The sequence below is a fragment of the Macadamia integrifolia genome, chromosome 5 (genome assembly GCF_013358625.1).
Source record: "Macadamia integrifolia cultivar HAES 741 chromosome 5, SCU_Mint_v3, whole genome shotgun sequence".
In the NCBI taxonomy this organism is placed as follows: Eukaryota; Viridiplantae; Streptophyta; class Magnoliopsida; order Proteales; family Proteaceae; genus Macadamia; species Macadamia integrifolia.
Genome location: NC_056561.1, coordinates 25,723,451 through 25,750,144, shown reverse-complemented (window position 1 = coordinate 25,750,144; position 26,694 = coordinate 25,723,451). Strand labels below are relative to the sequence as shown.

General features: G+C 42.8%; 1 protein-coding gene across 5 annotated transcripts in view; it reads right to left on the bottom strand.

The window, feature by feature from the left end:
* LOC122078649 overlaps positions 1 to 23,164 on the bottom strand; it is a 61,354-nt gene extending 38,190 nt beyond the window's left edge. Inside the window, exons 1-2 of one of the 5 annotated variants that reach the window (XR_006140138.1) lie at positions 22,919 to 23,164; positions 553 to 834 (exon numbers count right to left, since the gene is read on the bottom strand). Coding sequence is in view for 1 of the 5 variants with exons in the window: in XM_042644733.1 (XP_042500667.1) it covers positions 14,340 to 14,576; positions 22,919 to 23,104 (423 nt within the window). In the remaining 4 variants the exon portion in view is untranslated. Of the gene's footprint in view, positions 1 to 552; positions 835 to 11,674; positions 11,844 to 14,071; positions 14,577 to 14,956; positions 15,272 to 22,918 lie in introns of those variants that run through there. The other 4 variants (XR_006140140.1, XM_042644733.1, XR_006140139.1 and 1 more) reach the window with 4 other exon arrangements.
* Positions 23,165 to 26,694: the final 3,530 nt, after the last annotated feature.

Genomic DNA, 26,694 nt, shown 5'->3' with positions numbered 1-26,694 from the left:
CATTTTCTCTCCCACTAATAATTATCCTAGCCCCCGATTTTCTCTCCTTCTTTACTATTGACCCTTTTATCGAATCTCTATCACCTGACCTAGCATGACTTCTCTCGATTTTCTCTCCCACTAATAATTATCTAAGCCTGGATTTTCTCCCTCTCGTAAGACCTAGCAAAAATTCTCCTGATTTTCTCTCCATCGATCTCTCTTGCATGACAAAAAAAAAACACTCTCCCAATTTTCTCTCCCACTAATAACTACCCCAACCCTTGATTTTCTCTTTCCTTCTCCACCCCCAACCCCTTTCTTAATTCTATCTCTCTTCTCTCGATCTCTCTCGCATGACCCAGCATAACTTCCCTCGATTTTCTCTCCCTCTAATAATGTCACACCCCATTTCCAGTAGACCCAACTTACCATTAGGAATATCAACGGTGTGAGTAAGACACGTACCTATCTTATAAATCTACCAGGATCTCTGATAGCAGTACCTTAACACTTTCACGATCTCACATCACAAACCAATGTAAGCAATGGAATCAGAGTATAATAGCGGAATTATAAATAAAGTTGAGAAACATCTAATAAGAATATAATAGCAATAATCGTGTTATTCTGTTATATTCATCCACGACATATAATATAACTTCAATAAAATATACAATCCATAGTTATATCCAAAAGTATCAAAGTATGATGTAAAATCTCATGGCATGGTGTAAGCACAGTGGTCGTAAGCACAATCCTAGTCGTGCTTCTCTGCTTCTGGCATCCATAAGTCACTCACACCATACTCTAACCCAGAAAATACTGGGTCACCCACCATCGGCACCACGGTACCTGCATCATCATTTAAAAAGGGGTGTAAATGTGGGGTGAGCTTTCCAACTATCTCAGTGAGGGGTGGGGTCAAGCACATCCAAGCAAGACAATGGCAGTAATAATTTATGATGCATAATTAAAAAAATTAAACACATAGTCCATGATGCCCGTGATATAGTCCATTTATTTATTATTCACCTAACAATACAAACTAAGTCTGATAAATGCTACTACGGCGCATTAGGCTGTATCCTTTGTCCTAGAACTGCCATCGACTACGCAATGATATAAACCCTAGTCATGATTAGAAGCATGTCGGTCCCCGTATGCATCTATGGGTTACCCAGTAAATCCCTGATAACCCCCTCCTGGCAGTCACGACACCAGTACATCATTGGTCATGCCGGACAAGTTCCTTCCTCCAGCGACAATCACATCGTACCATGGCTGTGGCATTCCGGAAAGGCACATCCAACATACCACAATAGGTTATCCAACACCTCAACCCCTATTGGAAAGGGTTCATAGCATAGGGAGTGATACCTAACCACAAATACACCACATGACTTCATAGTGATTGTCACACCCCGCCTCCATTCACCTGAAGGCTGGCGACATGGACATGCACACGTGTCCATAATCCATCCAGGATCCATGATGTAATACTTTAAGTTCATAAGATTATGAAATGAATTCAAAAATCACATACTTATAATATAAACAAAATATATCAACTGGTGATTTCTATTGATATTTACCATATTTACACAAAAAGAATGTTTTCACATCTGGATCATAATTAAAGTTATGCCCCTAGTGGGCTAAATCTGTCAAGTACAAAAAGAATCAAAAATAGAAGATGATACTCCTATCCTCAGCATGCTCCAAATGCATAATCATCGCACACGCATCCATCCTCGTGCACAACCAGCTCCTCATCTCAGAGGTCACCTCTGTGGAGAGCCGGAACCTCGATCATAGTTTCCAAAGGATTTCCTAAATCAACATCTAAAAAGGGGCAACAACGGGGGGTGAGCTTCCATGAAGCCTAGTGAGGGGGTAACACACACAAGCAATCATAACAATCCAAGAAAATACAATAATATAAATATTCATGCCCGACCACATCAATATGAATACAATTATATGAATGCAATGACATGATCCATTTATTATCAAGCAATTCTAAGCAACAATTTCTAAGTCCAAAAGGGGTATAAACGCTACTACAACATAGGTGTTATCCCCAGTTATGAATGTACGTTATCAGTCCCTAGGGATACAAGCTAGTTGCGAGTTAAGAGTGTGTCGGTTTTGGAACCACAGCGTTACCCTATAAACCCCTATTAATAACCCTCTCATAATATCACTACATCGAATCCAACATCGCATGTAGGGTTTACCCGTCATCGAATCAAACATCGTGTGAGGGTCTGTCACAACGCTGGCATCTGCGCACCTTAGTCATAAAAAATCATCCCCAACCAAGGACCGTCGGATGAGAGGATTAGCCAATACATAAACCCCTATTGGAAAGGGTTGTAGCACTAGGGTGGTTATTCTAGCCCAATGCATTCTAATATGCCACAACACAATTCAATCATATTCACCCACACACACACACCCTGAGCATACAGTGCCATCAGCACCAACCATTGGCCACCCTGCACCCCAGTCACACACACACACACACTCACTCTGAGCATGCAGTGCCATCGGCACCAACCGTTGGCCACCCTACACCCCAGTCACACACACACACACACACTCACCCTGAGCATGCAGTGCCGCTGGCTCCAACTGTTGGCCACCCCCAGTCTCCACATACATACGCACACACACCCTGGGCATACAGTGCCGTAGACACCCACCACAGGCCACCCTACATCCCAGTCACACACACACACACATGCATAATCATAATCAACATTCTCATGCCACATCAACACTTTACATACGGATAATATATTAATAATATGCAAAATGATAAAACTCATCCACATATGCATTATGATACAAGCATTCCATAAAAGCACATAAAATCCCCTCACCTCGAGTTCTAGATGACGGTAGATAGTTGATGGTTTTGGGTTACGTGCCCCCGTCACTTTTCGGTTCCACTTTAAGGATACATAATGTTTTTAGGTTATTTGGTTATTCAAAGAGGAGTGGGACACTAGGACTCATGTCCCAAGAAAAGGATAAAAATATAGCTTTAAAATGGTTCACTAGTGGATGATTACCAGTGGATGGTCATCTGCCAGTAAGTTCACTGGTGGACAAATCCGAAAGGGGTGCACATCCTATAATATTTTCACTGATGGATGGTTACCGGTGGATAAATCCGAAAGGAATGCACATCTTATAAAATTTTCACCAGTGGATGGTCCCTGCCTTCACCGGCTGGCCAGTGACCATCAGCTGATGAAGTTAAAATCGGGGTTTCTTGCCCAGATCAGTCCTATTGGCCCTGTGGCCTATGTGTATGGTGGTGGAAATGCATATTTTTCAGTGGGGTGTCATTTCCCAACTCCATTTCTCCCTTCTCCCTCTTTTGTATTGTTTACAAATTGGGTTTTGTAATTTTAGGGTTGGTTTTCATGTAGGGCATCCTCACACACTTCACTTAGCTTAGGTTTAGTGAAATTAGTGAGTGGATCAACATAAGGTTTCAAGATACACCAAATTTCCTCAATACACAAGTCTAGGTTAAAAATTGGGGAAGACTTAGGTTGAGCTCATGGAATGGTCATTAATGGCTCATGAAATCACTCTCACACACCATACATATGTTTAATTTAATTTTCTCCAACATAAGATTAGGTTAGGATGTTAGGTCATAGAGAATTTGCTCAAATTTCTAATTCCTAGGGTTTTGGTTAGGGGTTTCCTAGGGATTTTCCTTAGAGCCAAGGTTGAGTGAATAACCTTATCAATGTAGGTCTCTTACTCTAATTTCCTCCTCCCATTATGTAGTCTTTATGGTTGGGTAGGTGGGATTTGATTGGGTCTCCATTACTTCCAATAAAGAGTGAAATGGGAAGGAGAGAGAGAGAGAGAGAGAGAGAGAGAGAGAGCATGTGGGCTTACCTCAAGAATGGAGCCCTAGCCTTCCTCCTTCCTTCCTCCCTTGCTCTCCTTCTCCTTCTTCTTCTTCGTCTTTCTCCCTTTCCTTCTTTGTATTTTAGTAGGAGAAGAAATGAATGATAAGAGCCCTAGTTGGGGAATTAATGGGTTTTTACCAAATACCGAGTCATTCCGCTATTCGGCACTAACAGGCCCGCTTCGAGATGTCCCGCCACATTAATCAACCCCCTAACACATTGTTCCATTAATGTGGATGGGTTTGGGGTGCACGATCGCGAGGTCTCGGGTCCCACGGTGAAATAACCCAAAACTGGCCAGTGCACTCACTGTATGGTGTTCACCGACCATCAGCCGGTGAAGGCTGAACTAGTCACTTTATATGGAGATCTCTCCTTTATCTGAGTGGGGCCTTCTCCAGGGTTTCTAGTGTGTGTGAGGTTCAACTGACCTTTTCCTTTGGGTCTGGAATCCCTTCCAATTACTAAAGCATGGGTAGCAGGTGCAAGTGGGGTCACCCTTCCTTCCTCAGCAAAAGACGGATGCAACCCAGTACTCATTGGTACTGGTGCCCTCCGGTGTTGCACCTGAACATTAAATAGGAAGTTTTAGGGTTCGGGTATAACATTCCCCCCTCCTTATAAGAAATTTCGTCCCCAAAATTTGACGTACCTGGTGATCTAAACAACTGAGGATATTTCTTCTTCATTTCCTCCTCACGTCCCCAAGACGCTTCTTGTCTGGAGTGATTCCTCCACTTGACTAGTACATAAGAAATAATCTGATAGCGGAGAATGTGGTCTCTCCTGTCAATGATTTCTTCTGGCTATTCTACATACTTCCAATCAGCGTCAAGTTCCAAGGGTACATGTGTCAAAATATGAGCTAGATCGGAAACATACTTCTTAAGCGTGGAAACATAAAATACATTATGAGCTTCTTTTAATTCGAGTGGCATAGTGACCCGATAAGCTACTATTCTGACTCGACCCAATATCTCATAAGGTCCCATGTATCGAGGACTTAGCTTTCCCTTCTTGCCAAACCTCTTCACTCCTCTCATTGGGAAGACTTTTAGAAAATTTTTATCACCCACCTCAAACTCTAGGTGCTTCCATCTGACATCCGCATAGTTTTTCTGTCTTGATTGAGCCGTATTAATTCTCTCCCTGATTACATCCACTTTCTCACAAGTGGCTTGAATCAGTTCTGCGCGTTGGATCCTCCTTTCTCCAACTTCATCCCAATACAAAGGCGTTCTGCATTTCTTACCATATTGGGCTTCATAAGGTGCCATGCCTATAGTAGCTTAGTAGCTATTGTTGTAGGAGAACTCTATGAGTGACAAGTGCTCATCCCAGCTGTAGCTCATGTCCAATACACAAGACCGCAACATATCCTCTAGGGTTTGTATAGTTCTCTCTGACTGCCCATCTGTTTATGGATGGAATGCCGTGTTGAAATTCAGTTATGTCCCCATTGCTGTCTGTAGACATTTCCAGAAGTTGGAGGTGAATCTGGCATCACGGTCAGAGATAATGCTTGCTGGTACCCCGTGTAATCAGACAATATTGTCAACATACAGTTGAGCCAACTTTTCCATGGAGTAAGTAATCTTTATAAGGATGAAGTGGGCCACCTTGGTCAGTCGGTCTACAATTACCCAGATTGTGTTATTCCCTTTCTGAGTATGTGGCAGTCCTGTGAAAAAATCCATGGTAATGTTTTCCCATTTCCATTCTGGTGTGGGTAGGGGTTGTAATAAGCTGTGTGGCCTTTGCCTTTTTTACTTTGATCTGTTGACAATTCAAGCATCTGCTACATGGGTGGGTACGTCAGTTTTCATGCCACACCACCAATAGGACTTTTTCAAATCCTTGTACATTTTTGTACTACCTGGATGGATGGAGTAGGGTGAACTGTGAGCTCCTTTCAATATTAATTCCCTCATCTCTTCGTCCTTTTGGTACGCAAAGTCTATCCTTGAACTTGAGGACCCCATCTTCAGTCAACTTGAAATTTAAATCTTTTTGTCTTCCTTCTTTGATATCGCTTTCTATTTTCTGAAGATCCTCATCTAGTACTTGGGCAGCTTGGATTTTCCCCACTAACGATGGTTGTATTATAAGTGCAGCCAAGGTCACTGTCATCTCATTCGTTAGTAGTTCCAACTCCATTCTTCTAGTTTCCTCAATCAGCTGTTCATTCATAGTCAAGGCTGCTAGGGATAGAGTCTGAGACTTCTTGCTCAATGCATTAGCCACTACGTTGGCCTTCCCCGAATGGTAATGGAAGATGCATTCATAATCCTTCATCAGTTCCAACCATCTTCTTTGTCTCATATTCAGCTCCTTTTGGGTGAAAAAGTATTTCAAACTCTTATGATCTTGTAGATCTCACTATTTTCCCCATATAAATAATGTCATCAGATCTTTAAAGAAAAAATGACCGCTGCTAACTCTAAGTCATGAGTGGGGTAATTCTTTTCATAGTCCTTCAGCTATCGAGATGCGTATGCTACAACCTTGCCATTTTGCATCAAGACACAACCTAAGCCCAACTTGGATGCATCACTATATACTACCATTCCGACATTGCCTTTTGGAATAATGAGTACTAGAGCTATTATTAATTTCCACTTCAATTCCTGGAAACTTTCTTCACATTCCTTAGACCATTCAAATTTCACTCCCTTCCGTGTTAGTCGAGTCATAGGTCCAGAAATGCATGAGAAATTTTTAATGAACCTTCTGTAGTATTCTGCTAACCCCAAGAAGCTACAAATTTCACCTGCATTCTTAGGTGCCTCCCATTCTACCATAGTCTTTACCTTTCTAGGATCAACTTCAATGCCCTTCTCTGAGATAACATGCCCTAAGAAATGTACTTGTGTAAGCCAAAACTCACATTTACTGAATTTTGCATACAAATGCTTCTCTCTCAATCTCTGAAGGGAAAATCTCAAATGGGTAGCATGTTCCTCTTGGCTCTTCAAATAGATCAAAATGTCATCGATGAACACGATGACAAAGTTGTCTAACATATCGTGGAATGCTCTATTCATCAGCTCCATGAACACTGCAGGGGCATTGGTTAGTCCAAATGGCATAACTAGGAACTCGTAGTGTCCATAACGGGTCCTGAAAGGTGTCTTCCTGATGTCACCCTCTCTGATCTTGAGTTGATGATAACCAGATCTAAGGTCAATTTTGGAGAACGTGGTTGCACCTTGCAATTGATCAAAGAGATCATTGATTATGGGCAACGGATACCTATTCTTGATAGTTAGTTTATTGAGTTCTCTGTAGTCTATGCACATTCTCATACTCCCATCCTTCTTCCTAACAAAGAGTACCGGTGCCCCCCATGGGGACACACTAGGTCGGATGAACCCTTTCTCCAATAAATCTTGTAATTGTTCCTTCAACTCCTTCAGTTCTGAAAGTGCCATCCTATATGGAGCTTTTGATACAAGTGCTACCCCAGGAATCAGATCAATAGTGAATTCAATCTCCCGGTCCAAGGGTGGTCCAGGTAAGTCATTAGGAAAGATGTCTGAGAATTCTCTCACTACTTCTATTTCCTCTACCGACTTGCTCTCCTTAGTTGTGTCAATCATAGATGCCAAATAAGCCTCACATCCTTGCTCTAGTAATCTTCTCATTTCAAGTATAGATATCACTAGTTTCTTGGACTTTTTGATTTTTCTCCTTTTGTAAACAAACTCACCTCCTTCTTGAAGTTTGAATACAATTTTCTTCTCAGCACATAAAACACATGCCCTATAGGCAGATAACCAATCCATACCTAAGATAACATCGAAGTCATGCATCTCTAATTTAATCAAATGAGCAATCATGTCCCATCCACAGACTTGAATAAGACACGGCTCATAAATCTCCTCTAATCCTACCTCACTCCCAGTCGGTGTGCTAACTACTAACTTGTGTGTTAACATTTTTGGCTTGATATTCATCATAGCAGTAAAAGTGGGGGATACAAATGAATGTGATGCACCAGTATCAAACAAAACATATGCAGAGGCCATCCATATCAACAGGCGATGCCTCTGCTTCCTCAGTAGTCAGTGCAAACACTTTCCCTTGTAGTTTAGCTCCCTATGGTGTCTAAGCCGAATGGATAGTGGATAATGGCTGCATTGATCTGGATGGTCCTATATAGGGGTCACCTGGTCTCCTCTATGAGAAATTCTTTGCAAAGTGACTCGTTTGCTAATAGATAAAACACCTCAAGGGAACCATCTGAGACTGTGCTACCATGGGTCTAGGTGGTGGTGGGGCTTGTCCTGTTTCTGGTCTTCTATACTGACCTGAGGCTGCACCAAAATATGTCCCCTTACCAAACCTGCTAGGTTCCGCTGTCCTCTTCCCCTGTATAGCATGATAGTTCTGTCTTTATTTGTCGTCAATGGATTTGGCAGCTTGAACCACTTGGGTATAACTGTGGAGGTATTGAGCCACTAACACAACCCCTATAGTGGGTCTTAACCCTTTCTAAAATCTCTTCGTCTTTGCCTGATCCCCCTTCAAATGCTTAGGTGCGAAGAAGAACAACTTCTCAAAATCTTATTGATATTCCAATACAGAGTTGGACCATTGTTTCAGCTCCATAAACTCTGTTTCCTTCCTCTCCCTCACACTATCTAGGAAGTAGTTGTTGTAGAATGCCACTTTAAAGTGTTCCTATGTGAGGTTGCGTTGTAGGGTCAGTAGGATGGGTTCAGTGGACTTCCACCATGCATTTGCCTCATTTTGTAGTTGGTAGTCGGCACACATCAATTTCTGTTCTTCAGTGAGGGTCATTACCTAAAATGCCTTCTCCATTCCCTCTGCCCATTTGGTGGGTGCCAAAGGGTCCTGCACAATCCCACCAAAGTAGGGAGGCCTAAACTTCTGGAATGTTTCCATCACTTTCACATTGTCCATAGGTATAAGTAGTATGGCTTGGCTCTATGGTGTCATTTGCCCCTGTGTTAGTGGTACATCAGGTCGTGGGGCATAATGTACATTGGAGCCTTCTGGGTGGATCGTGTGGTGAGCCATTGGACTTGCTGTGCCTGGGGAATATTGGTAGGAGCAACGTTAGGCACTGGCTGTGTCTGGGGTGGAACAGCTTGTGCCTCTCGAGTCTAAAACACAGCATTGATCTATGCATTTAGACCCGTCATAAACTCTAGTTGTTGCTGTTGCAACCCTTGCATCTTCACATTTTGTTGCCGTTGTAGTCCTTGCAACATGTTGCCCATAATTGATACTACATCCTAGACAGGAAGTATAGGTGGAGCAGGAGGGGCTCCCTGTGCTGTGGTATCGGGCACCTCTTCCCTACTTGGTTCTGAAGTCGGTGGCTGACCCATAGCAGATGTAGTAGTACGACATGACTATTTAGGTGACTGTCCCACCTGTGTTTGGGATTTTCTAGGAGCTATGTGAACCTTCCTGTATAAGAGGTAGCATAGGCAACTTAGTACAACTGAGCATGCATATTCAAGTCTTTATATGTACTAGGCTTAGACACCCACATCCTTCGTGTCCACACATTGAGGGAAGGAAATAACCTTCACCGGTGGATGCTTACCGGTGTATGGTAATTATTTCACCGGCCAGCCGGTGAACACTTTTACTGTCTTTTAAAAGGGCTGGCCGAGAACTCCCATTTTCACCATAACCTCTTCCTTTACTTGCCAAGAATGACTGGAGAGCTCTCCCAAGGTTAGAAGAACATCATCCAGTGATTTTTGCCACCAATCCACCCCATATTTCACGCAAGAGGTAAGGTTTTCCTCCATTTTGCTAGATTTTTCATTTTCCCCAAATTTTCTTCTCTATGAAACCCTAACTAGGGATTTATATGAAATTTCTTGCATTCTTTTCAAATGTGCATTTCCTTTTGTATACACTTAGTTGGATATGTATATTTGTTGTGTTTGCATGCAGCCATGAGTTCTAGAAGAGACACACACAGTCGAAATGCTATCGGACAGATTCCAGCTCCTCCAGAACCCAACTTTGATAGATTTTGGTTTAACTCTACGGAAAGTGCGCAGAAATAGGGGGTGTTTGGAAGTAAACTTGTGGATTCTGGGAAGGCAATATTGCATGGTCAGATGCCTTCCTTTGGTATAGCGAGGCGGTTCCAGGAACTGTGTTGGTCACCCTTCTTGGACCTAGGGGACAGATGTGATCCTCGCTTGGTCTAAATGTTCTTTTGCATTCTGAGGGGCGAGGAAGTAGGGGAGAATGATTATCGTATCACTAGCCGAGTTCTGGAAGTAGACCTCTCCTTCACCACAGCCGAGTTTGGTGCCATTACTGGGATTTCAAGCACCATGGAGAGTGTATATTGTGCTCCCAAGACTAGAAGGGGAGCCTTCATGCCCCAAGATAGTTTAGATGAGATGTGTCAACAGTTGACTGGAACCATTGGTGGATGGACTAGGTTCAGTCGCTTTAGGACCACGCCCAAGGTGCTTTGTAGGGTAGTTCAGTTAAACATATTACCAGCTGGAGGTCATTTCAATGAAGTTTCCCTTCTCCAGGCCTATGTTACCCTTTGCTTATATGTGGGTCTTGAGATCAACCTCCCATACCTATTGATGCGGCATATGGCATATCGAGCCAAGTACCCAAAGGACGAAAATTTGCTTTACAGAAATCTCCTTACTAATATTTTCGTACACTTTGGGGTCCCCTATGCTGACGAGCCTACAGATGGAGCCAAGAGGTATCCTTTCGATTTACGCTCCTTAGTGAAGATGAAGATTGACCCTAATGATGGTAGTGATGCAGAGGGGGTGCCGGTAATGGTCCTTATAAGAGGTGACCAAGATATGGATATGAAAAACGACGAGGAGGCCGAGGAGAGCGAGGAAGATGGGGAGGATAGTGAAGATGAGGGACCTCCATTACGTCAAGGTTGTAGGGGAACTACCCCACCTCCTCCTTACACTTTATCTCAATATGTCAGTGGTGCTTCTTCTTCTACCGCACTAAGTGATGCAGTGGGTTGGGATCGGGTGATGCAGGCTATGGAAATAGGTTCTTGGGGTCCGAATGCCCATCTGGATAGCATTGATGATAGGGTTAGCCATATGGAGGTATGGACCCGTAGGTGGGACACTTACTTCAGGCTGGCAGATACTACTCCACTTTCGTCGGTACCACCCAGTGATCCACCCCAACAGTAGTTTTTCCTAGGTCCTCCTATCTTTTAGTCTTGTTCTTAGGATTGTGATCCTCTTATGTTTTATTTGTGTTATTAGTGTTATAAACTCGAGAGTTATTCAGCAGGTAGCTATTGTCTGTGTAATTTGCTTCTAGTTAAGTCTTGTATTCTCCTCTCTCAAAGTTATAAGTTGAATTTGTCATTAATAAAATTATCAGTGTTATCGGCTTCTATCTTCAACTTGTTTCCTATGTGTGAACTATGATTTATGTACTTATATTTAAGCTTTTATTTATAACCTAATCACCAGTAATCCTAACATTTCATAAGTTTATGACTTAAAGCAAAGTATCGCGCTCTGATACCACTCGTTATCCACCCCGCCTCCATTCACCTGAAGGTTGGCGACATGGACACGCACACATGTCCACAATCCATCCAGGATCCACGATGCAGTACTTTAAGTTCATAAGATTATGAAATGAATTCTAAAATCACATATTTATAATATAAACAAAATATATCAACTGGTGATTTCTATTGATATTTACCATATTTACATAAAAAGAATGTTTTCACATCTGGATCACAATTATAGTTATGCCCCCATAGGGCTACATCTGTTAAGTACAAAAAGAATCAAAAATAGAAGATCATACTCCCATCCTCATGCGTAACCAACTCCTCATCCCAGAGGTCACCTCCGTGGAGAGCCAGAACCTCGATCGTAGTTTTCAAAGGATTTCTTGAATCAACATCTAAAAAGGGGCAACAATGGGGGGTGAGCTTCCACGAAGCCCAGTGAGGGGGGTACACACAAGCAATGATGACAATCCAAGAAAATGCAATAGTATAAATATTCATGCCCGACCACATCAATATGAATGCAATTATATGAATGCAATGACATGATCCATTTATTATCAAGCAATTCTAAGCAACAATTTCTAAGTCCAAAGGGGGTATAAGTGCTACTGCAGCATAGGTGTTATCCCCAGTCATAAATGTATGTTATTAGTCCCCAGGGATACAAGCTAGTTGCGAGTCAGCAATGTGCCGATTCTGGAACCACATCGTTACCTGGCAAACCTCTATTAATAACCCTCCCATATTACCACTACATCGAATCCAACATTGCATGTAGGGTATACCCGTCACCGAATCAAACATCACATGAAAGTCTGTCACGATGTTGAAATCTACGCACCTCAGTCACCAAAAATTATTCCCAACCACGGACCGTCAAACGAGAGGATTAGCCAATACGTAAATCCCTATTGGTAAGGGTTGTAGCACCAGGGTGGTTATCCTAGCCCAATGCATTCTAATATGCCACAACATAATTCAATCACACTCACCCACACATACACACCCTGAGCATGCAGTGCCACCGACACCAACCGTTGGCCACCCTGCACCCCAGTCACACACACACACTCACTCTGAGCATGCAATGCCGTCGGCACCAACCATTGGTCACCCTGCACTCCAGTCACACACACACACACACTCACCCTAAGCATATAGTGCCACCGGCTCCAACCGTTGGCCAACCTGCACCCCAATCTCCACATACACATGCACACAAACCCTGGGCATACAGTGCCATAGGCACCCACTATAGGCCACCCTACATCCCAGTCACACATACACACACATGCACAATCATAATCCACATTCTCATGCCACATCAACACTTTACATACGGAATAATATATTAATAATATGAAAAATGATAAAACTCATCCACATATTCATTATGATACAAGCATTCCATAAAAGCACACAAAATCCCCTCACCTCGAGTTCTAGATGATGGTAGATGGTTGATGGTTTCGGTTACGTGCCCCAGTCACTTCTTGATTCCACTCCTAGGATACATAATGTTTTTAGGTTATTCAGTTATTCAAAGATGAGTGGGACACTAGGACTCATGCCCAAATAAAAGGATAAAAATATAGCTTTAAAATGGTTCACCGGTGGATGATTACTGGTGGATGGTCATCTGTAGGTGAGTTCACCGGTGGACAAATCCGAAAGGCGTGCATATCATGTAATATTTTCACCAGTGGATGATTACCGGTGGATAATCATCCGCCGGTGAGTTCACCGGTGGATAAATCCGAAAGGAATGCACATCCTGTAATATTTTCATCGGTGAAGTTAAAATCAGGGTTTCTTGCCTAGATCAACCCTATTGGCCCTGTGGCCTTTGTGTATGGTGGCGGAAATGCGTATTTTTCAGTGGGGTGTCATTTTCCAACTCCATTCCTCCCTTCTCCTCTTTTGTATAGTTTACAAATTGGGTTTTGTGATTTTAGGGTTGGATTTCATGTAGGGCATCCTCACACACTTCAGTTAGCTTAGGTTTAGTGAAATTAGTGAGTGGATCAACATAGGGTTTCAAGATACACCCAATTTCCTCAATACACAAGCCTAGGTTAAGCTAAATTGGGGAAGACTTAGGTTGAGCTCATGAAATGGTCATTAATGGCTCATGAAACCACTCTCACACACCATACATAGGTTTAATTTCATTTTCCCCAACTTGAGATTAGGTTAGGATGTTAGGTCATAGAGAATTTGCTCAAATTCCCAATTCTTAGGGTTTTGGTTAGGGGTTTCATAGGGATTTGTCCTTAGACCCAAGATTGAGTGAATAACCTTGCCAATGTAGGTCTCTTACTCAAATTTCCTCCTCCCATTATGTAGTCTTTATGGTTGGGTAGGTGGGATTTGGTTGGGTCTCCATTACTTCCAATAAAGAGTGAAATGTGAAGGACAGAAAGAAAGAGAGAGATTTATGTGCGTGTGTGGAGAGATGAGTATGTGGGCTTACCTCAAGAATGGAGCCCTAGACTTCCTCCTTCCTTCCTCCCTTGCTCTCCTTCTCCTTATTCTTCTTCTTCTTCTTCTTCTTTCTCCCTTTCCTTCTTTCTATTTTGGTAGGATAAGAAATGAATGCTAAGAGCCCTATTTATAGCCACTTAAGTCCCACTAAGGGCTGTTTGGGGAATTAATGGGTTTTTACCCAATACCAGGTTATTCCGCTATTCGGCACTAACAGACCCGCTCTAAGGTGTCCCACCACGTTAATCAACTCCCTAACACATTGTTCCATCAATGTGGATGGGTTTGGGGTACACGATCGTGATGTCTCGAGTCCCATGGTGAAATAACCCAAAAATGTCCTGTACACTCATCGTATGGTGTTCACCGGTGGATGTTCCATCCACCGGATCCACCGGTGACCATCAGCCGGTGAAGGCTGAACTGGTCACTTTGTATGGAGATCTCTCCTTTGTCTGAGTGGGGCCTTCTCCAGGGTTTCTAGTGTGTGTGAGGTTCAACTGACCTTTTCCTTTGGGTCTGGAATCCCTTTCAATTGCTTCAGCATGGGTAGCAGGTGCAAGTGGGGTCACCAGTCCTTCCTCGGTAAAAGACGGATGCAACCCAGTACTCACTGGTACTGGTGTCCTCCGGTGTCGCACCTAAACATTAAATAGGAAGTTTTAAGGTTCAGGTATAACAGTGATATAGTTAGTATGAATTACATGACACCGGCAAGACCTTTGCCACAAAGTGTAATCCATCTCCAAATACAGTCCCAAGTACACGATACCAGTGAGACCTTGGCCATAAAGTGAAACCCGAGACCGTTTACCTAATCTAGCATACATATCATAGTTATGTTTGGACTATGATACCATAGCTGTCACACCCCATTTCCAGTAGACCCAACTTACCATTAGGAATACCGGCGGTGTGAGTAAGACACGTCACTGTCATACAAACCTACCAGGATCTCTGATAGCAGTACCTCAATATTTCACAATCTCACATCACAAACTAACCAAAAGCAGCGGAATCAGAGTATAATAGCGAAACCATTAGGAATAAATGAGGAAATTATCTAATGATAAATATAATATCATTAACCAAGTTATTCTGTTTACAATCCTTCAAGACTTACATATATCAAGTTTAAAACATAATATTCACAGACCAATATCAACATAATCAAAAATACACCGAACACCTCATGGCGCTTCGTATGCACAAAAATAACAAGCACGGTCTAGGCTATACTCCACCGTGTCCGGCATCCACCAATCACACACGCCGTACTCGGGTCAGAAGGAAAAAGAACCACTAGCCATAGGCACGACAGTACCTACATCATCATCTAAAAAGTGTGTATACGTGGGGTAAGCTTTCCAACTCGCTTAGTGAGAGGTGGGGTTCAAGCACATCCAATAAGACATTCAGAACAATAACTTATTATGCATGATAACGGAAATTAAACACATAGTCCATGATGCTCGTGATGCAGTTCATTTATTTATTATCCACCTAACAATACAAACTAAGCCTGGTAAAGGCTACTACAACACATTAGGCTGTATCCTTCGCCTCGGAACCACCATCGACTATGCAAGGATACAAACCCTAGCCATGAATAAAAGCCTATCAGTCCCCATATGCGTCTATGGGTCACCCAGAAAACCCCTGATAACCCCCTCCTGGCAGTCACGGCACCAGTACATCATCGGCCACATATATGCTACATGCCTTTATAGTGATATAGTTAGTATGAATTACACAATACAGGCAAGACCTCGGCCACAAAGTGGTCCATCTCCAAATACAGTCTCAGGTACACGATACCAGCGGGACCTTGGCCACAAAGTGAAACCCGAGACCATTTACCTAATTTAGCATACATATCACAGTTAGGTATGGACTACGCGACACCGATACCAATCATCGACCACGAAGCGCATCTATTTCCAAATGCAGTCCCAGGGTACACGATACCAGCAAGACCATGACCACAAAGTGTCACTCGCGACTACAACTAAATCTAATGCACATAATCAATGCATGAATGCAACATACATACGAAAATCACGGCACCGGTACCAATTCGGCCATGCCAGATTCTGTCTCACACACAACCAAACACACGACGATCACGGTATTGGTACCACCTCGGCCACACCAGATCTTGTCATACATCTCTATACAATTCATATCATGATCGTAAAATGACAAATGTAACATATCATCATCGTATTTGAGCAATTGTAATTAAAGATATAATTCTCAGTATGTGAGTAATTAATAATAATAAACATTTAAAAAATAAACACAGTCCATCCCTCACCTGGTTTACGATCAGGTGTGTTCGGGTTCAAGTACAACCATCGATCAATCAAATCAATTCCGGCTTCAGGGCACATACGCATCACTGTCCTAAACATAAATGGAATCGTACATCAATACGCGTTGAGAACATCGAGAGGGACTCACATAGGTCACCCCCAAAGGGTACAGACACTGTCCCTAAGTGACAGTATTATCACCGAAAACAGCCACCTGAAACAGGGCATTTCCATCGGAAATATCAGTCCTGTTTCCGATGGAGAAGACAAAGAGCACTTAAGGCTCATTTGTCCACCGGAAATAGCTACAGTGTATCGTACATCAATACGCATTGAGAACATCGAGAGGGACTCACATAGGTCACCCCCAAAGGGTACAGACACTGTCCCTAAGTGACAGTATTATCACCTAAAACAGCCACCTGAAACAGGGCATTTCCATCGGAAATATCAGTCCTATTTCCGATGGAGAAGACAAAGAGCACTTAAGGCTCATTTGTCCACCGGAAATAGCTATAGTGTTTCCTGTGCCAATTTTCGATGGTAACACAGAAAGGTCCAACTCCAATTGGGGCTTTACAGCTTGGGCCCGATCGTTGGGATTTGTTCCATGGCGTTTATAGGGGATATTCCCAGCATCATTCTAAGCCAATAAGATCCTTTCACTGAGCCATTTGGGTGATACATCGATCAAACGATCGAAACCCTAGTTGGTCTTTTGCCAATACATGTTGTCAGAGCTCACTGGGCTTGGTTCGAGCTCGACAACATCGGGAGGGTAGAGCAAGCATTCTATGACCTTAACTTGATTTATACACTAAGATTCCATCCATACCTAGCTTTTTCTAGGTCGAAATGAAAAGAGAGAGTGGTGGAAGTGAGTGTACTTACCTCCGACAACAATTCTGGCAACTTGGCAGTGGCCGACACCAAGGTAAGCCTCCAACCTTCTTCTTCCTTCCTCTCCTCTTTCTCTCCTCTCCTACGTTGAGCACAAGGGAAATGAGGAAATGAATCCTCATTTCCCAACTTATAACTTAAACTTATAACTTAAGTGGACCTTAGGGTCTATTTGGGTTGGAGCCCTTTTGGACTAATCGGTAAAAATGAATTTTGGGGCACGACGACCCGACCATTTAGGTCCGTAAAGTGCTCACGTCACGAGGAAGGTGTGGAAGATGATTTGGGATCATCCGAAACCATTTACTATGCGAGTGGCGGGAACCACGGGCATCAAAACCCCGACAGCAGCCTTTCAACCCACCGAAAATAGGCACCAAATCCAGGCTCAGGCTGCTTCCAATGGTGTATTTCCGGTGGTCAAGATAGTTTGTTATCTTGACAGCTTGTTGTCCCATGGCTGGTCTTGCACGGTTGGTTACCCTCGGACATGCTCAAGGCCTTTCAACAATTTTTGATACGTGTCCAAATTCTAGTGCGGGGAGTTTGGTCACTTACCGTCTGGAATCGGAAGGTATGAATCCCCTCCAGTCAGATAGGCACATAATGCATGAACATGGGGGGTCATCTCTACCCCTTTGACAATGCGTACCCGCGAGCCAAAACCTGATCACACTTTTGATCTCCGATCTGAGGCCTATCACATAGTTCAAATTACATCGGATTAGGGCACGTGTGTAATAAATTATTCTGATTTTCTCTCCCACTAACTATCATAGCTCCCAATTTATCCTCTACACCCCAACCTTTTCTTGAATCTCTATCTGTTCTCTCGATCTCTTTCACATGACCAAGGAAGACTTCTCATTTTCTTTCCAACTAGTAACTGCCCCAGCCATTGATTTTCTATCCCTCTTCCACGACCAGGCAAATATTCTCCCGATTTTGTCTGCCATTAATTACTATCCCAGCACCTGTTTTTCTCACCCTTGATCTCTCTCGCATGACCTAGAAAAAATTCTCCCATTATCTCTCCAAATAGTAATTATCCCAGGCCCAATTTTCTCTCTCCTTCTCTACCCCGACACCTTTTTTGAATCTTCCTCTTCTCCTGATCTCTCTCATACAACCTAGCATGACTTCTCCTGATTTTCTCTCATGCACGACCTAGTAAAAATTCTCCTGAATTTTTATTTATAACTATCCCAGTACTCGATTTTCTCTCTTCTTCTCTACAGTCAACCCCTTTCTCTAATCTCTCTCTTCTCCCAATCTCTCTCATATGACCAAACATGACTTCACTCGATTTTATCTCACATTAATAACTGCCCGAATCCCTGGTTGTCTTTCTCTCACACGACCTCACAAAATTTTTCTCTATTTTCTTTCCCACTAATATCTATCCCAGGAGCTGATTTTCTCTCTCCCTCAATCTCTCTTGTATGACTAGAAAAAATTCTCCCCATTCTCTCTCCTTCTCTACCTTAAACCCCATTGTTGAATCTCACTCACTTCCCCTGATCTCTTGCATGACCAAGCATTCTCCCTCTTTTGGCCAACCAAGTAAAAATTATCCTGATTTTCACTCCCAACTAATAGTTATCCCCACTCCGATTTCTCTCTCCTCTACCCCCAACCTTTTCTCGAATCTCTACTATCTCTTGATGTCTCTCGTATGACTTCTCCTAATTTTCTCTCCAACTAATACCTATAACAGCCCCCAATTTTCTTTCCCTATAGCATGACCTAGCAAAAGTTCTCTCAATTTTCACTCCCTCGATCTCTGTCACGGCCTAAAAAAAAGTTATCCCATTTTCTCTCCCACTAATAATTATCCTAGCCCCTTATGTTCTCTCCTTCTTTATTATCGACCCTTTTATCCAATCTCTATCGCCCGACCTTGCATGACTTCTCCCTATTTCCTCTCCCACTAATAATTATCTTAGCCCCAGATTTTCTCCCTCTCGAATGACCTAGCAAAAATTCTCCTGATTTTCTCTCTCCATCGATCTCTTTTATAAGACCTGGAAAACAGTCTTCCAATTTTCTTTCCCACTAATAACTATCCCAACCCTTGATTTTCTCTTTCCGTCTCTACCCCCAATCCCTTTCTCAATTGTATCTCTCTTCTCTCGATCTCTCTCGCATGACCCAGCATGACTTCTCTCGATTTTCTCTCCCACTAATAACCATCCTAACCTTGGATTTATTCTTTCTCTCGCATGACCTAGCAAAAATTCTCCTAATTTTTTCCTACTAATAACTAGCCTAGCCCTCGAATTTCTCTCCTCTTTTTTTTTTGTGAATAAATAATTTTATTGCCAAGAGGAAAAGAGAAAAAATACAACCCCAATCAAGAGGGGGAGGAAAAGAGTTGACAAAAATCAAAGATGAAGACCACTCCTGATGAGGAAGCTAGGCAGCTCCTAGGAGGTTACAATATGACAATTCTTAGGGGAGGGGGTATAAGTGGTAGAGATCCGAGAGACTTTTGCCTTGACATCAAAGGAGATGGAGCCCCAAATCTTATCCACGGAGCGATAATTGGAGGTCCATTTCTATGGTTTCTTTTCATCCAAATCTGGTTTATGGTGGCGCAGAAGTCGAGCTTTCCCACTAGGTCAAATATTGATTTACCTTGAAAAGTCATATCCACCTAAATCCACTCCCTGTTGTAGAGGAAGAATTCTTCTGTTAGAAGGCCAGCATTTGAAGAGAACAATTTCCAGATAGAGATGGAGACAAGGCAAGTGAAGAAGAGGTGGTCAATATCTTCCGGCTTGTTGCCACATAGAATACACATTGGGTCTACAGGGTTACCTCTATGAATGAGGAAAGCTTTCGTGGGCAAGGCATTGTTGAAGACTCTCCATACCGTGAAGCTCTGCCTGGGGATGTGGTGGGGGAACCATATGAGTCTGTGCTAAGGGATGACTGGTATTCGGCTCCTGACGAAATCCCAAGAAGATCTGGTGGAGAACAACTTTGATGCAGCCGACAGCCAAGTGATAGAATCCTTCCTTTGGGATGCTTACATGGGGGGAAGGGAGTTCCAAATGGTGGCATACTGGGCTGTAGCATGACTTGGGGGAGACCATCTCCCGGAAGAAATAATATCGGCCACAAGAGCATACTTAGACAGACCAAAACTATAGATGCTTCTAGCCGAAATGGAGTGATGGAGGATTCCATTTGGGTTCCAGGGATCAAGCCAAAGAAGAGTGGAATTACCATCTCCAATTTTTCTGGATATAGCCGAGGAGATTTGGAGGTGGGTATCCAAGATCTTCCCCCAAACCCAAGAAGCATCCCCAGGCATTTTAACTATCCAAAAGGAGTCCTTTCTGAGGAGGTTTGAGTACACTCAATCAACCCATATACTCTTCTGTTTGGAGATAACTCGCCAAGCAAGCTTTATAGTACCTACAAAATTGACATCCTTTTTTCTTCTTAACCCCAGACCTCCCTCAGATTTTGGGAGATAGCTCTTAACCAACTGGTGGGCCGAAGGAATTTGGAGCACTCACTACATTTTCACAAAAAAGCTGCAAACATGGACTCAAGCTTTGTAATGATGGATTCCGGGAGCCCATATATACCGGACCAATATATGTAAGAGGCTTGGAGCATAGATCTGATGAGCTCAAGATGGCCTGCAAAGGATAGGAGTTTTCCTTTCCAGAGTTGGAGCCTCTTCCTTATGAGATCCAACGTAGGAGTGCAATGATGGGCGGATAGCCTGGCCGGAATAGGATAGGAGTTTCCCTCTCCTTCTCTACCACCAACTCCTTTCTCTAATCTGTCTCTCTGTTCTCTCGATCTCTCTCACCCAACCAAGCATAACTTCTCCTGATTCCTTTCCCATTAATAGCTATCCCAACCTCCGATTTTCTCTCCCTTTCTCGCATGACCTAAGAGAAAATCTCTTGATTTTTTCTCCCACTATTAACTATCCAAGCTCCCGATTTATCCTCTACCCCCAACCCTTTCTTGAATCTCTCTTTGTTCTCTTGATCTCTCTCGTATGACCTAGGATTAGTTCTCCCCATTTCCTCTCCAACTAATAACTATCACAACCACTGATTTTCTCTCCCTTTAGGACGAGCTAGCAAAGATTCTCCCCATTTTTATCCCACTAATAACTATTCCAGGCCCTCATTTTCTCTCCTTCTCTACACCAACCCCTTTCTTGAATCTCACTCACGTCTCTCGATCTCTCACACGATCTAGCATGACTTGTCCTAATTTTCTCTCATATTAATAACTATCCTAACCCCTGATTTTCTCTCCCTCTTTTTCATGACTTAGCAAAATTCTTCCAATTTTCTCTCCAACTAAGAACTATCCTAGGACCCAATTTTCTCTCTCCTTCGATCTCTTTTGCATGACCTAGCAAAAATTCTCCTGATTGTCCCTCCCACTAATAGTTATACCAGCCTCGATTTCTCTCTCATCTACCCCCAACCCTTTCTCAAATCACTCTATTCTCTCGATCCCTTGTGCAATCTCTGATACCAAGTTAGAAATAAGGAAGACTAGGGTTAGAGATGAGGGAAGAAGAGGGAAGAGAGGAGGAAGAAGAACTCCCTAAGGGAGGTGAAAGAGAAATAAAAGAAAATACATAAAAGGACAACTTAACATAAGACAGTTCCCAAAGTATCCCTATTACATACATTCTAACATAGGAGACCTACTACTTTGGGTTCTCTAATATAGGTAACCACATAATTAGGTCTCTACAACCTTAGAAAGAAGGTTGTACCCTAGATCAGCCCATACTTATGATTCCATAGCTTTTGAGGTTCTGAAGTGAGTCAGAGATGAAGGTGGGTCTCTGAACTACTCCATCCTTCTATCTCAGTTATGGGATGGTGATCCCAGCTCTGAAATAGAATTCCCCTCATCATACCAAGTCTGTTTTAGATTATGGTCAGCCATAGAAATAAAGTACAAACATGTACCTACCTCTAGGCACAGGCTTATCATGCTATCAATACTCAATTTATAATTACATTGCTTAAGCTCTATCCCAGCAGCTGGGTTTTCAACCCTGGACAAGAACCTTCTTCACATGAGGTTTGCCACCTATTTGTAAGGGATTGCAGGGATGGTTGCAGGCCTATGCACTGTCCAAAATGTATGGACAATGGCCCACAACACCAACCCATCTCCTATAATTGGGTTTCCAACACAGAAACAAGGGATTCCTTGTGTCCAACCCGACACTCAGTTGTAGGGGCTGTAGGGACATTTTCCCCAATCTGAACACAACCCTACAGTGAGGACAGCAAGCATATATTACTCAGACTACTTGCATATCAGATACTAAACCCAATTCAAGTCATGGGCTACTAACTGCACACCCATAGCTCTCAATTCATCTATAGGAGCACACATGGACAACAAGGGACCTGTACAAATCCCATTTAATACATCAACAACATACCATCATGCTCAATTTTAGTTCCTGTGACTGAATTTGCCCGAATTCCAGGCTTACAGGGTAAATTCCCTATCCCTGGGTTACTTACCCACCTATTCAGCCCAATTCTGGGTGAAAAAGGCTACAGGGATCATATTTAACTTAACTCCTACCCAAATTAACATAGTACAACAAGCTAACACACAGTCCCTGTGACTGATTCCCAGCAAAATCCTGGGCATGCAGTCCAAGGTTCCCAATTCTAGGTGGTGTATGCTTGGGAAACCTTGCTGAAATTATTTTTTACATACCCTATTGTACAACAATTAGGAAGTAGGATTTTTACCTTAATTTTGCAGGTACAGCAGTAGGAAAGGTAGCAGCATCTCCCAACTTGGACAGCAGCTTGCACTCTTGAGTAGCTTGCTTTATGCTTGGACAACAGCTCCATGTACTTCCGTACATGAGAGGCAGCAGCCACAGCAGTAATAGTAGCAGCCAGCATGTGCAGCAAAGGCAGCAGGGGTAGCATGCAGTGTGGAGTAGCAGATGTAGCATCATCACCGGGACAGCAACATCAGCAGCTTGCATGCTATAGTAGGGGCAGCAGCAACAGCAAGGATCAACTGCATACAGCCCTACATGTACAACCCAAGCAGCCCCCTTCTTCCTCTTATCTTCTTCTTCTACTCCTCCTTTCTTTCTTCTCCTGTTACCCAAACAAATTTAATTTGTGAGCTTCTGGTATGTTGGAAAGAAGCCCATGTTTGAACCACCATTTATACCCTTAAGCCAATTCCTTCCAGTCCAGTTGTTGAACCAATTTTCAAAATATTCATCGGACCATCCACCTTACCCTGGAAACCTTTATAATTTGACCCAGCCATTTAACCAACCTTCTAAACCTATTATCCAACCCGACCCAATTCCTGACCCATCCAACCCATCAACTCTCCCGACCCACCCATTTAACCCTTTCTCTTATCCCTATCACCCAATCTGACCCATTACCCGACACATCTAACCCATCTACCCTTCATTCTCCACCCGACGTTCTCTCTCGGACTGCACCTGCTGATCAAGGACACTCTCTCTGCTCTTCACCACTCGTTGTTGTCACCTCTTTGTTCCACCTGACTTCTTTAGGTGCTATAACCAGATGCTACTCCGACAACCATGTTCCGCTCACTGCCACTGACGTCTCGACTCGGTAGCGCCACCAGCCTTGATAGATGCCTCACATACTGCTGAACCTGCTTCTTCTGAAGGTTTGGTGTCCTCTGAAATTCACCCCCATCGGCTACGACATCTGCCTCGTCGAACCTTATAAGGTCTTGAAGCTTCTTCCTCTCTGCCGTAAATGGCTTTAGAAGGCCCCCGCTATACTCTGGAATCGTTGACTTTAAATGGAACCTCTGCAGACATCACTGATGCTCCCAGCACATTGCCTGGCTCCTCCACTGATGGGAACACTATTAGTTTGACTTCTGGAGCCACTGAAGACACCACCAGTACTTTTTCGTGCTCCTCTGCTCCTGTAAACCTGATTGTGCACCCTATCCTATTTGGTTCCCTAGACACCAACCTTGCTGAGACCTCTGACCACCAACACCAATATCATCCCACCTCAACCAAACCATTGCCCAACACCAACACCAAATCCTTCACAAAGAAGAAACCCAAAGCCTCAACCATGACCACCAGATCATCGAACAACACCATCACCATTCCTGTCATTGGCTATAGTCGCAAAACTCTTTCTCATTTAGGCCTCCTTAATCCCATCACCCCTTGCAGCTCTTCCAAGCCTCCGATGCCCACTCAACCCAATTCCAAACGATTCCTTGGACCATCTGAAATGTCCGAGGTCTTAATTCCTTGGCCAAACATTCAGAAATCAAATCTCTCCTTCTGACCCCTTTCTCGAATCTTTCTCCTCTCAATCTCTCTTGCACGACTTAGCATGACTCCTCCTGATTTTTGCTCCCATTAATAACTATCCTAGACCCCAATTTTCTCTCCCTCTCATACGTGCTAGCTAAAATTTTACTAATTTTCTCTCGCCATCGATCTCTCTCGCACGACCAATAAAAATTTCTCCCGATTTTCTCTCCCACTAATAACTATTGCTGACCTTGATTTTCTCTCTCCTTCTCTACCCCAACTCCTTTCTTAAATTTCTATCTTCTCTAGATCTCTCTCATACGACCTAGAATGACTTCTTCTGATTTTCTCTCCCTCTTGTACGACCTAGCCAAAATTCTTCCAATTTTTTCTCCCACTAATAACTATCCCAGCACTTGATTTTCTCTCTCCTTCTCTACCCCTAACCACTTTCTCGAATCTCTCTCTTACTACCTAACATCACTTCTCTTGATTTTATCTCCCATTAATAACTGCCCGAATCTATGATTTTCTTTCTCTCACATGACCTAACAAAATATCTCTCTATTTTCTCTCCCACTAATTTCTATCCCAGGAGCTGATTTTCTCTCTACCTCGATATCTCCTGCAGGACTTGCAATAATTCTTCAAATTTTCTCTCCCACTAATAACTATTTCAGTCTCCGATTTTCTCACGATGTTCTCTCTTTCTCTACCCCCAACCCCTTTCTCAAATCTCACTCACTTCTCTCGATCTCTTGCACGACCTAGCATGACTTCTCCCGATTTTCTCTCAGTAATAACTATCTCAACCCTCGATTCTCTTGCAAGACCTAGTAAAATTCTCCCTATTTCTCTCCAACTGATAACTATCCTAAGACCCGATTTTCTGTCCCTTGATCTCTCTCGCATGATCAAACAAAAATTCTCCTAGTTTTCTCTCCCACTAATAGCTATCCCAGCACCAATTTCTCTCTACTCTACCCCCAACCCTTTCTTGAATCTCTCTGTTCTCTCGATCTCTCCCATTACCTAACATGACTTCACATTTTCTCTCCAACTAATACCTATCTCAACCCTTGATCATGGTTTAAAGTATCGGTCCGTATCGTACCGTATCGGTCGATACGTATCCATATCGGCCCTTAGCGATACGATACTGACCAATACACTACATGAAATTTTTAAAACCCTTTTGTATCGATACATATCTTACGATACACACCGATACGCACCGATACACCATCGATACGCACCGATACACCGTTGATACACACCGATACTCATCGATACTCACCGATACGTACCGATACTCTATAGAAAATTCAAAATTGAAGTGAAATGTATGTATCAGTACGAATCGGTATGTATCTGTACGTATCGATGTGTATCAGTATGTATCGACCGATACACACCGATACGGTCATAAAATGGCCAAAATGGGTAATTTTTTAGAAAAAACACAATTTTTTGAGGTGTTTTTGTTCTAAAGTTGCTGCCAACCATTTTTCTCTCTAACTAAAGTGGAAATCAAGATTGGGAACAAGGATTTTACATTTATGGGACAACTACAAACCTTGGATTCTTAGTGCGATACTCTCAATTTACTGTTTATGCATAATACATGTTATATATAACTTTTTTAAACTATTTTTTTAATGCAAAAATGTATAAAAAAGTGTTTCCTATCCATTTATGTGCGTATCTTTAGCGTATCTTAGTGTATCTCCGATACGATACGATATCCTCTTATACGTATCTTAATTTTGGCCGACCGATACCGATACTTTAATCCTTGCCCTTGATTTTCTCTCCCTATTGTATGACCTAGTAAAAATTCCCTAGATTTTCTCTCCCTTGATCTCTATCACGGCCTAAATAAATTCTCGTATTATCCCTCCCATTAATAACTATCCCAGCTAGATTTTTCTCCTTCTTTACCCCCAACCATTTTCTTGAATCTCTTTCACGACCTACAAAAAATTCTCCAGGTTTTCTCCCCCTAATAACTATCCCAAGCCCCAATTTTCACTCTCCTTCTGTACTACCAACCCCTTTCTCGATTCTCCCTTATCTCAGTCTCTCTTGCACGACCCAGCATGACTTTTCTCTCCCACTAATAACCTTATTAGCCCTCGATTTTCTCTCCCTCTTGCACAACCTAGTAAAAATTATCCTGATTTTCTCTCACACTAACTATCATAACTCCAAATTTATCCTCTACCCCCAACCTTTTCT